The following is a 14105-nucleotide window of genomic DNA, read 5'->3' as shown; positions in this document are numbered from 1 at the left end:
GGGCGCGGTGGCGGGCGCCTGTAGTCCCAACTACTTGGGAGGCTGAGGCAGGAGAATGGCGTGAACCCGGGAGGCGGAGCTTGCAGTGAGCTGAGATCCGGCCACTGCACTCCAGCCTGGGCGGCAGAGCGAGACTCCGTCTCAAAAAAAAAAAATAAAATAAAATAAATAAATAAATAAATAAATATTTGCAGCGGGGCATGGTGGCTCACACCTGTTATCTCAGCACTTTAGGAGGCTGAGGTAGGCAGATCACAAGGTCAGGAGATCAAGACCATCCTGGCCAACATGGTGAAACCCTGTCTCTACCAAAAATACAAAAATAAGCTGGGCGTGGTGGCAGGTACCTGTAGTCCCAGCTAATGGGGAGGCTGAGGCAGGAGAATTGCTTGAACCTGGGAGGCGGAAGTTGCAGTGAGCCGAGATTGCACCACTGTACTCCAGCCTGGCAATAGAGCAAGACTCTGTCTCAAAAAAAAAAAAAAAAAAAATCTGCTCTATACTATATAAAACTGCAAGGATAAAGGCAGTAAAACTGTGTAACTATATAAATACTGAAGGAATAGGTTCATAAAACAAAATGTAACCATGGCGAAGTATGGATGTTAAAGAACTATATGAAGCTAGAAAAATAGAGGCCAGGCACAGTAGCTCACACCTGTAATCCCAGCACTTTGGGAGGCTGAGGTAGGTGAATCACCTGAGCTCAGGAGTTCGAGACTACCCCAGCATGGTGGCATGTGCCTGTAGTCCCAGCTACTTGGGAGACTGAGGTGGAAGAATCGCTTGAGCTTAGGAGGCAAAGGCTGCAGTGAGCTGAGATGGCACCACTGCACTCCAGCCTGTGTGACAGAGCAAGAACCTGTCTCCGAAAAAAAAAAAAAAGAAACAGGTAACAGTCACCCCTGGAAAGGAGAACGAGATGACAGAAGAATGAGAGATGGAAGGAAGAAGTCTTTCACTACATTACCTTTTGTACTAGTCCCACTAATGCCTCCCTAGGTCAATTAAGCAGTACTTACCAGAATTTTATCAGCTTTGGCTTCACTAATTCCCTTAATATTTATTAGCTCCTTCTTTGGTGCATAGGCAACAGCCTCCACAGTATGGAATCCAGCTTCTTCCAATTTCTTCACATCGTTGGCATTTATGCCACACTGCTGCAAATGAAGAAAACCATGGATAAATTTAAGCTTTAGTTATTTAATCTAACACAGATGATATGTGTCCTACATACGCCACAGAGGTGCTTGAAGACTTGTAATACAACTGTCCCTTGAAATCCTGGGGTGGGGAGATGGGAAGTTGGTTCCAGGATCCCCAGCAGATAACAAAATCCAAGAATGCTCAAGTCCCTTATATAAAATGGCATATTACCTGCATATAACCTCTGTACATCCTCCTGTATACTTTTTTTTTTATATGTAGTTGATTGAATTTTTGATATGTAGTTTGTTGAATTTGCTGATGCAGAATCCAGGGATATAGAGAGCCTACTGGATTATATGCAAAAGCTGAAAAATGAGCCCTATATATGAGGTACTTAATAACAAATTAACAACCTTTTCATTATCAAAATCAATAATTTTAAACTAGCACTATGCCATGTATATTAAAAAGAACTCTTATAAGCAAATGGAATTAAAAAGTAACTCCCAACTTTTTTTGTGTGACCCTAAATGATCTCCGAGACTTTGGGCCCTACAAGATCAGTTTAAGACCGTGTTGCTCAGCACTTTCCATATCAAGCACATAAAAAATGATATTTTTACACTATGGTAGGGTAAACAGATAAGGCTGCTCAGAATGAAAAGAGCGCTATCTTGGCCTATCAATACCTTTTTGTTGAACAATGACCAGAAAGCTCGGCTCTAACAACTGACATTAACAGTGAGGAAAACTACTTTTTGTCAGGGACTTTTATATCTCTTCTTAAACCACCCAAATCCACCTCTTTCTTCCTATATTCAAGTCAGTTTTGGTTTCATTAGCCACCAAAACCATGACTTCTGGGAAAACATGAGTTAGTAGGTGAATGTGAGTGTATTCAGGGGTTGGGAGAATTTAGAAGAGGGGAAAGATTAGTTTGCCAACATAAGCCATGTCTGCTGTTAATATTTAAGCAATAAGCAATATGCATGTATGAGTATAAGGATGCTCATGGCACCAGAAGTTATGATTCTGAACTTTAAAATGTTTATCACAAATCCATTTAAGTAACTTCTAGAGTCTTTTTTAAATAAGCTTTTTGCACTCCTAGAGTCTTGAAGATTAGTCGGAGATGGGAAATTTGAAAAAAGAGACAGAAGAATCAAGTCTTTCTCTGCTTTCCCCCTACTTATCTCAGCCCCAATCAGCTGCACTCACACGGCAGTCTCTATACAATGGGCAGAAATAGTGTGAGGCCTCAGCTCCGGTGCTTAATGTTCTTGTGCAGAATCCTGAATTGGAGCTTATCTCTTATACCGTAACACCACCACAGCCTTCTCTCTGCCAATGACAGCTGACAGCACAAAGCTAGGTCAATAAAGAGAAGTTGCTACCCTGTCTTCCTTGCATAACTGGTCCAGGCCACTATAATTCCCAGAACGGCACTTTCATACTTAGTGCAAACAGCACAGGATGCTTTGGCTGGGCGTGGTGGCTCATGACTGTAATCCTAGCAGTTTGGGACGCTGAGGCAGGTGGATTGCTTGAGGCCAGGAGTTCAAGACCAACCTGGTCAACACAGTAAGACCCATTTCTTAAAAACAAAACAAAAAACAGCACAGGCCGGGCATGGTGGCTCATGCCTGTAATCCCAGCACTTTGGGAGTCCAAGGCGGGCGGATCACCTGAGGTCGGGAGTTCGAGACTAGCCTGACCAACATAGAGAAACCCTGTCTCTACTAAAAAATACAAAAAAACTAGCCAGGTAAGGTGGCGGGCGCCTGTAGTCCCAGCTACTCGGGAGGCTGAGGCAGGAGAATGGCGTAAACCCGGGAGGCGGAGCTTGCAGTGAGCAGAGATCCAGCCATTGCACTCCAGCCTGGGCGACAGAGCGAGACTCCATCTCCCAAAAAAAAAAAAAATATATATATATATACATATATAAAATTAGCTGGGCGTGGTAGCGCATGCCTGTAATTCCAGCTACTTGGGAGGCTGAGGCAGGAGAATCGCTTGAACCTGGGAGGCAGAGGTTGTAGTGAGCCGAGACTGCGCCTCTGTACTCCAGCTTAGGCAACAAGAGCGAAACCCCATCTCAAAACAAACAAACAAAAAAAAGCACAGCACAGACATTCCACCATGGGATCCTAGGCCTCAGTTTCTGACAGTCCAGCTCTCAGAAATAAAAATGATAAAGAAGAGAATGGTTGACAAAGGAAGACGCCCTGCCAGACATATTTAGCAACAATCTGCAGCCTTTCCACAGGATTATTGACAACACTTCTGAAAAGTCTTGGGTCTTGACCTTGGTAGTAAACCTACAGTTTATGTAAAGGTTATAATACCTTCCACTAGGTAGAAGAATCTAGTATATATTTTCAAAATTAGCAACTAAGCACATACCTCTAACCGTGAAATGGGTTGTGGGCCAAAGCTTTCTTCTTCCACTGAAGTATCTGCATTTGCTTCAAGCTGCATCTGCATTGCCATTACTGAAAAATACAAATGCCTATCAGTATAAACACTAGAGAAATAAGGTGCATCTCTCTCCCTATCTTCTATCTAGCTAGTTGTATCAAAAAGACTTTAGGAAGAGCCAAGGCCATTCTCTTATTGTGTCTCTCTGTTCTCCTGCTTTATATTCCTTCAGAGTAGGGGCCAAGTTTTACTTATTTTTATATACCCCATTATACGTTATGAATGTGTTTGCAAACAAATACTGTGTGATCTCACTCATGTAGATTCTAAAAAAGTTGATCTTGGCAGGGTGCAGAGGCTCATGCCTGTAATCCCAGCACTTTAGAAGGCCTAGGTGGGTAGATCATGAGGTCAGGAGATTGAGACCATCCCGGCCAACATGTGAAACCCTGTCTCTACTAAAACTGCAAATATTAGCAGGGTGTGGTGGCACACGCCTGTAATCCCAGCTACTCAGGAGGCTGCGGCAGGAGAATGGCTTGAACCTGGAAGGCAGAAGATTGCAGTGAGCTGAGATCACGCCACTGTACTCCAGCCTCATGACAGAGCGAGATTGCGTCTCAAAAAAAAAAAAGTTCATCTCATACAAGGAACAAATAGAAGAGTGGTAACCAGAGACTGAGGAGAATGCAGCCGTTGCAGGGGGCAGGAAGGAGAGAGGTTGATCAACAGGCACAAAGTTTCAGTTAGATAGGAGGAATAAGTTCTAGGGTTCTATTTCATAGTAGGGTGACTACAGTAAACACTAATGTAATGAGTACTTCAAAATAGCCAGAAGAGAGTATTTTGAATGTTCTCACCACAAAGAGAAATGACAAGTGTTTGAACTGAATTGATGGATATGCTGATTACCCTGATTTGATCATTCATTATTCAATATATATGTACTGAAATATCAACTTGTTCTCATAAATATGTACAATCATCTGTCAAAAACAAAGTAAAACTTATTATTTTCACAACCTTGGGATATAAAAAGATTTCTTGAAACGATACATAACGCACTAGCCAAAAAGGAAAAGACTGAAAGCTGAACTACATTTAAATTCAGCACTTCGGCCAGGCACTGTGGCTCAGGCCTGTAATCCCAGCACTTTGGGAGGCTGAGACGGGCAGATCACCTGAGTTCAGGAGTTCGAGACCAGCCTGACCAACATGGAGAAACCCTGTCTCTACTAAAGAAAAATACAAAATTAGTCGGGCGTGGTAGCACATGCCTGTAATCCCAGCTACTCAGGAGGCTGAGGCAGGAGAATCGCTTGAACCCGGGAGGTGGAGGTTGCGGTCAGCCAAGATCGCGCCATTGCACTCCAGCTTGGGCAACAAGAGTGACTCTCTGTCTCAAAAGGAAATATAAATAAATAAAATAAAAAATAAAAAAATAAATTCAGCACTTCTATTCATCAAAGGACACCACTAAGAGAATGACAAGTCAAACCACAGTAGAGATGAAAACATTTAGCACAAACATAACTGAGGGCTGATAACCAGAATATAAAGAACTTTGGCCCAGCGCGGTGGCTCAAGCCTGTAATCCCAGCACTTAGGGAGGCCAAGACGGGCGGATCACGAGGTCAGGAGATCGAGACCATCCTGGCGAACACGGTGAAACCCTGTCTCTACTAAAAAATACAAAAGCTAGCTGGGCATGGTGGCAGGCGCCTGTAGTCCCAGCTACTGGGGAGGCTGAGGCAGGAGAATGGCGCGAACCCGGGAGGCGGAGCTTGCAGTGAGCTGAGATCCGGCCACTGCACTCCAGTCTGGGCAACAAAGCGAGACTCTGTCTCAAAAAAAAAAAAAAAAAAAAAAAAAAAAAAAAGAACTTCACATCAGTAAGAAAAAGTAGAAAAATAGACAAGAGATTTGAACAAGTACATCACAGAAGATATCCAAATGGGAAAAACATATGAACAAATACCCAACCTCATTAGTAATCAGGAAAATTAAAATCACATTGAGACATTACTGTGTAACCAGCAGAATAGTAAAAAAAAAAAAAAATTTTTTTTTTTTTTTTTTTGAGACGGAGTCTTGCTCTGTCGCCCAGGCTGGAGTGCAGTGGCGCCATCTCGGCTCACTGCAAGCTCCGCCTCCCGACTCATTGCATCTCGGTTCACTGCAATTCTCCTGCCTCAGCCTCCCCAGTAGCTGGGACTACGGGCGCCCGCCACCACGCCCGGCTAATTTTTTTTGTATTTTTAGTAGAGACGGGGTTTCACCATGTTAGCCAGGATGGTCTCTATCTCCTGACCTTGTGATCCGAACGTCTCAGCCTCCCAAAGTGCTGGGATTACAGGCGTGAGCCACCGCGCCCGGCCAGAATAGTTAAAATATAAAAGGCTGAAAATCGTGTTGTCAAGCATGTAAAACAACGAAACACTCAACACTCCTGATGTATTTTTATATAAAATTCAAAAACGAGCAACATTAGTTAATCGCATTAGAAACCAGTATACCAGTTACCACTGTAAAAAGGGGAAAATATTAAATACTACATAAGGAAGGCTTCTGGGGACCATTCTATTAAGTGGTGATTACGTAGGTGTACATTCATTTTGTCTTGCTCTATCGCCCAGGTTGGAGTGCAGTGGCCTGATCACGGCTCACTGCAGCTTATACTTCCCAGGCTAGATCCTCCCTTCTCAGCCTCCTGAATAGCTGGGCCTACAGGTGCACGCCACCAAGCCTGGCTAATTTTTTCTATCTGTAGAGGTACTGGTCTCACTATCTTGACCAGGCTGTTCTCGAACTCTTGGGCTCAATTGTCCTCCCGCCTCCACCTCCTAAAGTGCTGGGACTACAGACTTGAGACACTACACCCGGCCAGTATATTTTGTAATAATTCACGGAGTTGTATACAGTTGTGAATGTGCATTTTTCTACATGTATATTACATATCACTTTAGAAGTTTTTTTTTTTTTTTTTTTTTTTTGAGACGGAGTCTCGCTGTGTCTCCCAGGCTGGAGTGCAGTGGCGTGATCTCGGCTCACTGCAAGCTCCGTCTCCCGGGTTCACGCCATTCTCCCGCCTCAGCCTCCCAAGTAGCTGAGACTACAGGCGCCCGCCACCACGCCCGGCTAGTTTTTTGTATTTTTAGTAGAGACGGGGTTTCACCATGTTAGCCAGGATAGTCTCGATCTCCTGACCTCGTGATCCACCCGCCTCGGCCTCCCAAAGTGCTGGGATTACAGGCGTGAGCCACCGCGCCCGGCCAGAAGTTTTTTTTTTAAAAAAAAAAAAAAAAAAAAAAACAGGGGCCAGGCGCGGTGGCTCACGCCTGTAATCCCAGCACTTTGGGAGGTGGAGGCGGGTGGATAACCTGAGGTCAGGAGTTCGAGACCAGCCTGACCAGCATGGTGAAACCCCGTCTCTACTAAAAATACAAAAATCAGCCAGTCGTGGTGGCGGGAGCCTGTAATCCCAGCTCCTTGGGAGGCTGAGGTAGGAGAATCGCTTGAACCCGGGAGGCGGAGGTTGCAGTGAGCCGAGATCGCGCCACTACACTCCAGCCTGGGCTAAAGAGCGAGACTTCATCTCAAAAAAAAAAAAAAAAAAAAGTTTTAAGAAAACCAAGCCTCACTTCAGATCATTCTCTAGGCATCATGCGAATGGTTTTCCGCATTAGATGACGAAAATACTGTTTTGGCAATTGCAGGTTGGTACTTTCTAAGCACGGTGTAACGGAAAGACAGACCAAGAATCCGGAAGCCCTGGCTGTGATATTAAACAGCTGTGGCTACACCGCTCTGATCTCAGACTCCTCGCTCAAACTCATAAAACGGGTGTTGGCTATGAAGGCTCTAATGTTTCTCCCCTAGTTCTAAAGACTGGGGTCCACCTGTGTTTTCGCCCCAACAACTGAGGGTCGGTCGGACGCGGACACGCCCTGCCACGTCCGGGTTTCACACTGTGCGCGGAGACCCCACCTGCCCCTGAGCATTGGACCGGCCAGGACCCAGGTGGGCGACGACGAGCCGCAGCTATAGAGGGCCCGGCCTGCGCCTCACACACTCACCTTGGTCCTCAGCGCTGCTCTTTCCAACGGGCCGCGCGCTCCGACTTCACCCTGCGAGGGTGACACGCGCCTGACCCGCGCGGACCCCAACGCCCCTGGCTTACGCCCCACTTCAAGTCTACTCGCTTGCCCCAGCCTTCTGCGCACAACCCAGACGAGTTTCAGCTCCCAGCTACACGCCTCGGGAAGCGCCGCGCTCTCCTTAAGGGTCGGTCTCTGGTCGCTGGGCGCGCTCCGCCGGCGGCTTTCAGAATTCGCGCCAAACCCTCTCGCCCAGGGTCACGCCCGCGTCGGCGTAACGTATCTCCGCCTTCCGGATCCGCCTTCTTGCCCCTTCCGCCCTCCGCGCTAGCCCAAGACTGGAACTCGAGAGCTTGATCCTGCGCGAGGTTACGGACTGCCCTCTTCCCTTTTTGCGTAAGGACTAATTCAGACTTTATGCCGGGCGCGGTGGCTCACGCGCGTAGTCCCAGCTAACTCGGGAGGCCGAGGCGAGAGGATCGTCTGAGCCTAGGAGTTCTAGGCCAACCACGGCAACGCCCCTACTCTGACCCTAGTCCCTCGCGGGTGGGGCGAGGGTTTTCGGGGGACGGTGGGGGAAGACATCAGAGTTGCTGTGGTCTGTTTACCAGATCGAAGACTACAACTCCCAAGAGGTAATGCGTCGGCCCGGGACTGCATCTCCCGGCATGCACCGCCGGCGGGCCTGCGAGTTCCTACCGTCATCCCAGCTGGACTATTACCTGGAGCCGGACTATTACCTGGAGCCTTAGCACTCTTGTGGTTTGTTTCAGCAGTATCTGAACGTCAGCTTTTGGCGCTGGTAGCTCTGAGCCTCCGACTCACATTCCTGGAACCAGGTGCTTTCCAGGCCTCATGGAGGTGGAGGAGCTGAGGAAGCTCGAGAAGATGGATAGAAGTGGGAAATGGAGCTATCGGAGGGGAGAGGGAAATGGCTGGAATATTCGTCAATCTGTGGTGCTTTACTGGAGATTTGCAGGACTTCAGAGGAAGGGGGCATTGAATTTCATAACCTAAACCGTCTCGTGGTTTACCAGAAAGTTTTGACCAGTGATTCCGGTTTTAAAGGCTGAGTAGGGCCGAGAATCGCTTGAACCCGGGAGGAAGAGGTTGCAACGAACCGAGATCTCGCCACTGTACTCCAGCGTGGGCGACAGAACGAGAGTGTCTCAAAACAACACAAGCTAGCTGAGTAGGATTTCTTGGGCGAAGTGGAAGACACTATAAGCAGATAGGGTAGTATGGGCATGGAAACAAACTACATGATTCAAGATTAGTATTATCTAGCGAGGGAGGAAAAGTGCCAGAACAAGTGCCGAAACTGGAAAGTTACATTTAGTTCAGGATATGAAGAGGCTTAAGATCATATAAGGCCTGCACAGTGGCTCACGCCTGTGATCCCAGCACTTTGGGAAGCCAAGGCAGGAGAGGATCGCTTGAGCTCAGGAGTTGGAGGCCAGCCTGGGCAACATAGTCCAACATATTGGACCCCATATCTCCAAAAAGAATAAGCTGGGCATGGTGGCTTGTGCCTGTGGTCTCAGCTATCCCGGAAGCTGAGGTGGGAGGATTGCTTGAGCTCAGGACGTCAAGGCTGCAGTGAGCTATGATGGGACACTGCACTCCAACCTGGGCTACAGAGTGAGATCTTGTCCCAAAAAGCAAGCAACAACAACAAAACATGTAAGAAGAGGCCAGGCGCGGTGGCTCAAGCCTGTAATCCCAGCACTTTGGGAAGCCAAGGTGGGTGGATCACGTGGTCAGTTCAAGACCAGCCTGGCCAAGATGGCAAAACCCCATCTCTACTAAAACTACAAAAAGTAGCTGGGCGTGGTGACGCATGCAAGTAATCCCAGCTACTTGGGAGGCTGAGGCACAGAATTGCTTGAACCTGGGAGGTGGAGGTTGCAGTGAGCCGAGATCACCCCACTGCACTCCAGCCTGGGCAACAGAGTAAGACTCCGTCTCAAAAAATACATATATAAGGAGCTTTGTTCTCTAGGTACTGAATAAATCACTGAAAGTTTTTAAGAAGACAAGTTATTTGGTTAGATCTATTTCCCCTCCACTATTACTAATTTGTTATTATTATTATTATTATTTTTTTTAGATGGAGTCTCACTCTGTTACCCAGGCTGGAGTGCAGGGATGCGATCTCAGCTCACTGCAACCCCCACCTCCCAGATGCAAGCGAGTCTCCATGCCTCAGCCTCCCAAGTAACTGGGATTTTAGGCACTCGCCACCACACCCAGCTAATTTTTTGTATTTTTAGTAGAGACAGGGTTTCACCATGTTGGCCAGGCTGGTCTCAAACTCCTGACCTCAGGTGATCCACCTGCCTTGGCCTCCCAAAGTGCTGGAATTACAGGTGTGAACCATCATGCCTGGCTTTTTTTTTATTTTTGAGATAGCGTCTCGCTCTGTTCAAGTTGGCCTTGAACTCCTGGCCTCAAGTGATCCTCCCACCTTGACCTCCCAAAGTGTTGGAATTACAGGTGTGAGCCATTGCAACGGCCTTATTACTATTTTATATATGTGGAGTGCTTTAAAGTTGACAAAGTTTTTATTTAATCCTCACACTATTACCCTGTGGCATTGAAGAATAGATTTCAGGAGAGTGAAAGTGAAGACAGCAAAAAGGAAGTTGTTGCAATATTTCAGGCAAGAGATGAAGATTTAAATTAGATTCCAATTCTACCTTTTTGGCACCAGGGACCTGTTTTATCAAAGACAGTTTTCTACAGGGCTCGGGGGGTGGGCCTGAGGCAGAGAATGGTTTTGGAATGAAACTGTTGTACCTCAAGATCATCAGTTAGATTCCCATAAGGAGTGTGCAATCTAGATTCCTCACAGGTGCAGTTCAAAATAGGGTTTGTGGCCAGGTGCGGTGGCTCAAGCCTGTAATCCCAGCACTTTGGGAGGCCGAGACGGGCAGATCACGAGGTCAGGAGATGGAGACCATCCTGGCTAACCCCGTGAAACCCCGTCTCTACTAAAAAATACAAAATAGGCCGGGCGCGGTGGCTCAAGCCTGTAATCCCAGCACTTTGGGAGGCCGAGACGGGCGGATCATGAGGTCAGGAGATCGAGACCATCCTGGCTAACACGGTGAAACCCCGTATCTACCAAAAAATACAAAAAAACTAGCCGGGCGAGGTGGCGGGTGCCTGTAGTCCCAGCTACTCAGGAGGCTGAGGCAGTGTTGACACAATGGTGTGAACCCAGGAGGCGGAGCTTGCAGTGAGCTGAGATCGCGCCACTGCACTCCAGCCTGGGCGGCAGAGCGAGACTCCGTCTCAAAAAAAAAAAAAAAAAAAAAAAAAATAGCCAGGTGAGGTGGCGGGCGCCTGTAGTCCCAGCTACTCGGGAGGCTGAGGCAGGAGAATGGCGTAAACCCGCAAGGCGGAGCTTGCAGCGAGCTGAGATCCGGCCACTGCACTCCAGCCTGGGTGACAGAGCGAGACTCCGTCTGAAAAACAAACAAACAAACAAACAAAAGAATAGGGTTTGAGTTCCTGTGAGAATCTAATGCTCTCCCTGATCTGATAGGAGGCAGAGCTCAGGCAGTAATGCTTGCTTGCCAGCTGCTCACCTCCTGCTGTTCAGCCCAGTTCCTAACAGGCCACAGGTCTACGATGGGGCATTGGGGTCCTCTGAATTAGAGGAATGACAGAGAGAACAGACTCAGGCAGCTTTCTGGATGTAGAAACAACCTAACTTAGTGATTATAGATAGTACCTGTGATAATAGTGAACTTTCTTCCATATCAAAGTTACACACCTTTGCCTCCAGTTCTTCCCACACCTTTAGAGCATCTGCAAACCTACAGCCCTCCTCCTAGCTGACTGTAGTCACATGACTTTTACCTTTCTGACCACTGGTTGTACCAGCAGTGTTCATCTGACCCCAAATCAGCCAATCATTTTCCTGCTCCTGGAAAATTGTACTTGGGTTTTATATTCAAGTCTGACCTCAGGAATTTATGGAGCAAAGTACACAGATAGATGTGTCAAATCAGAGAAAGCACATCTGCAGAAAGATTAAGAAATTGATGTCAGGCGCGATGGCTCAAGCCTGTAACCCCAGCTCTCTGGGAGACCAAGGCAGGTGGATCACCTGAGGTCAGGAGGAGTTCGAGACCAGCCTGGCCAACATGGTGAAACCCCATCTCTACTAAAAATACAAAAATTAGCTGGGTGTGGTGGCACATGCCAGTAATCCCAGCTACTCAGGAGGCCGAGGCAGGAGAATTGCTTGAACCCGGGAGGCAGAGGTTGCAGTGAGCTGAGATCATGCCACTAGACTCCAGCCTGGACGACAGAGCAAGACTCTGTCTCAAAAAAAAAAAAAGAAAGAAAGAAAGAAATTGAGATACTAAGGAGAGAGTCAAAGATAAATGGACCATTTGAATTCTGACTCCTTTCCAGATTGCCTTTCCAGTTTCTCAGAAGCCTAGCAGTACTTACTCCTCCTGCTCTTGGGTTCTTTTGACTTTAAAAAAAAAAAAAAAAAAAGGCCGGGCGCGGTGGCTCAAGCCTGTAATCCCAGCACTTTGGGAGGCCGAGACGGGCAGATCACGAGGTCAGGAGTTCGAGACCATCCTGGCTAACACGGTGAAACCCCGTCTCTACTAAAAAATACAAAAAACTAGCCGGGCGAGGTGGCGGGCGCCTGTAGTCCCGGCTACTCGGGAGACTGAGGCAGGAGAATGGCGTAAAAACCCGGGAGGCAGAGCTTGCAGTGAGCTGAGATCCGGCCACTGCACTCCAGCCTGGGCGACACAGCGAGACTCCGTCTCAAAAAAAAAAAAAAAAAAAAAGAAATTGAACTCTTAAGGATTAATGCTCTTGAGTTATGAGATATCCCTACATTCCAATAAATCTCCCTTCCATTTTTATTGATTAAACTGGTTTGAGTAGTTTCTGTTCCTTTCCTCCAAAACAACCCACTGAGAACTTGGAAATAAGGCAAACTAGATTTCCCTCTAATAGCTAAATTGGCAATCTATGAGAATATTTATAAATAACGTTAATTGAAAAATTTTGGAGTGTGGTGGCTCACACTTGTAATCCTACTGCATTGAGAGTCTGAGGTGAGAGGACCATTTGAGGCCAGGAGTTAGAGACTAGTCTGGGCAACATAGTGAGACCCCCAACTCTACAAAAAAATTGCTTTTTTTTTTTTTTTTTTTGAGACGGAGTCTTGCTCTGTCACCAGGCTGAAGTACAGTGGTGTGATCTGGGCTCACTGCAACCTCTACCTCCCAGGTTCAAGCGATACTCTTGCCTCAACCTCCCGAGTAGCTGGGACTACAGGCGTCCGCCACCACGCCTGGCTCATTTTTTGTATTTTTAGTAGAGATGGGGTTTCACCATGTTGGTCAGGCTGGTCTCGAATTCCAGAGCTCGTGATCTGCCCGCCTTGGCCTCCCAAAGTGCTGGAATTACAGGCGTGAGCCACCACACTTGGCCAAAAAAATTTTTTTTTAATTAGCCAGGTGTGGTGATGCAAGCTTGTAGTCCTAGCTATCTGGGAAGCTGAGGAAAGAGGATTGCTTGAGCCCAGGAGTTCAAGGCTACAGTGAGCTATGATTGCACCTTGCACCACTGCACTCCAGTCTGGGTGAAAGAGTGAAACTTTGTCTCAAAAAAAAAAAAAAAATATATATATATATATATATAATATATACACACATACACACACACATATACATATATATGTATGTATATATAAGGTGATATGTATCAAGTGATCTAATCTGCTCCTTACTAATTCGACTCCCCTAGTATGCTTACAAAATGAGAGTCCTCGAGTAGCAGACTTGCATTGTAAATAAATGATCATCTTTCTACAAGTATATTTCCCCAAGGTTCAACCGAATATAGTTTGCTATGATTTCTTAAAATTCAATCAATTTCGGCCAGGCGCGGTGGCTCAAGCCTGTAATCCCAGCACTTTGGGAGGCCGAGGCGGGCGGATCACAAGGTCAGGAGATCGAGACCACAGTGAAACCCCGTCTCTACTAAAAATACAAAAAATTAGCCGGGCGCGGTGGCGGGCGCCTGTAGTCCCAGCTACTAAGGAGGCTGAGGCAGGAGAATGGCGGGAACCCGGGAGGCGGAGCTTGCAGTGAGCCGAGATCGCGCCACTGCACTCCAGCCTGGGCAACAGCGTGAGACTCCGTCTCAAAAAAAAAAAAAAAAAAATTCAATCAATTTCACATCCATTAAACTTACAAGTACTGTAATCCAGTTTTCCCAGAAAAACTAAGCCCAGCTGAACCTTGGGAAAAATACCCGTGTTAAACATATATACATGATAGATTTTAAATGTTTTCACCACAAAAAATGGTAAGTACGTGAGGTGATAGAGTTGTTAACTAGCTTGATTTAATAATTTCACAATGTAAACAATTAAAATTACATTGTATCGCATAAATA

At 46.7% G+C, this 14105-nt stretch overlaps 1 protein-coding gene across 3 annotated transcripts in view; it reads right to left on the bottom strand.

Moving 5' to 3' along the window:
- The window catches only part of RAD51 (RAD51 recombinase), a 41092-nt gene extending 31935 nt beyond the window's left edge, over positions 1–9157 (bottom strand). For 2 of the 3 annotated variants that reach the window (XM_050799557.1, XM_050799559.1), the window contains exons 1-3: positions 7644–9157; positions 3553–3641; positions 1023–1160 (exon numbers count right to left, since the gene is read on the bottom strand). In XM_050799557.1, coding sequence (XP_050655514.1) covers positions 1023–1160; positions 3553–3639 — 225 coding nt within the window. In that variant the 5' untranslated portion in view covers positions 3640–3641; positions 7644–9157. The remainder of the gene's footprint in view (positions 1–1022; positions 1161–3552; positions 3642–7643) is intronic. The other variant, XM_050799558.1, reaches the window with a different exon arrangement.
- Between the last annotated feature and the right edge of the window lie 4948 nt (positions 9158–14105).

Source organism: Macaca thibetana, chromosome 7 (genome assembly GCF_024542745.1).
Source record: "Macaca thibetana thibetana isolate TM-01 chromosome 7, ASM2454274v1, whole genome shotgun sequence".
NCBI lineage: Eukaryota > Metazoa > Chordata > Mammalia > Primates > Cercopithecidae > Macaca > Macaca thibetana.
The sequence above is the reverse complement of the archived record's forward strand: the minus strand, read 5'-3'. Positions and strand labels throughout refer to the sequence as shown.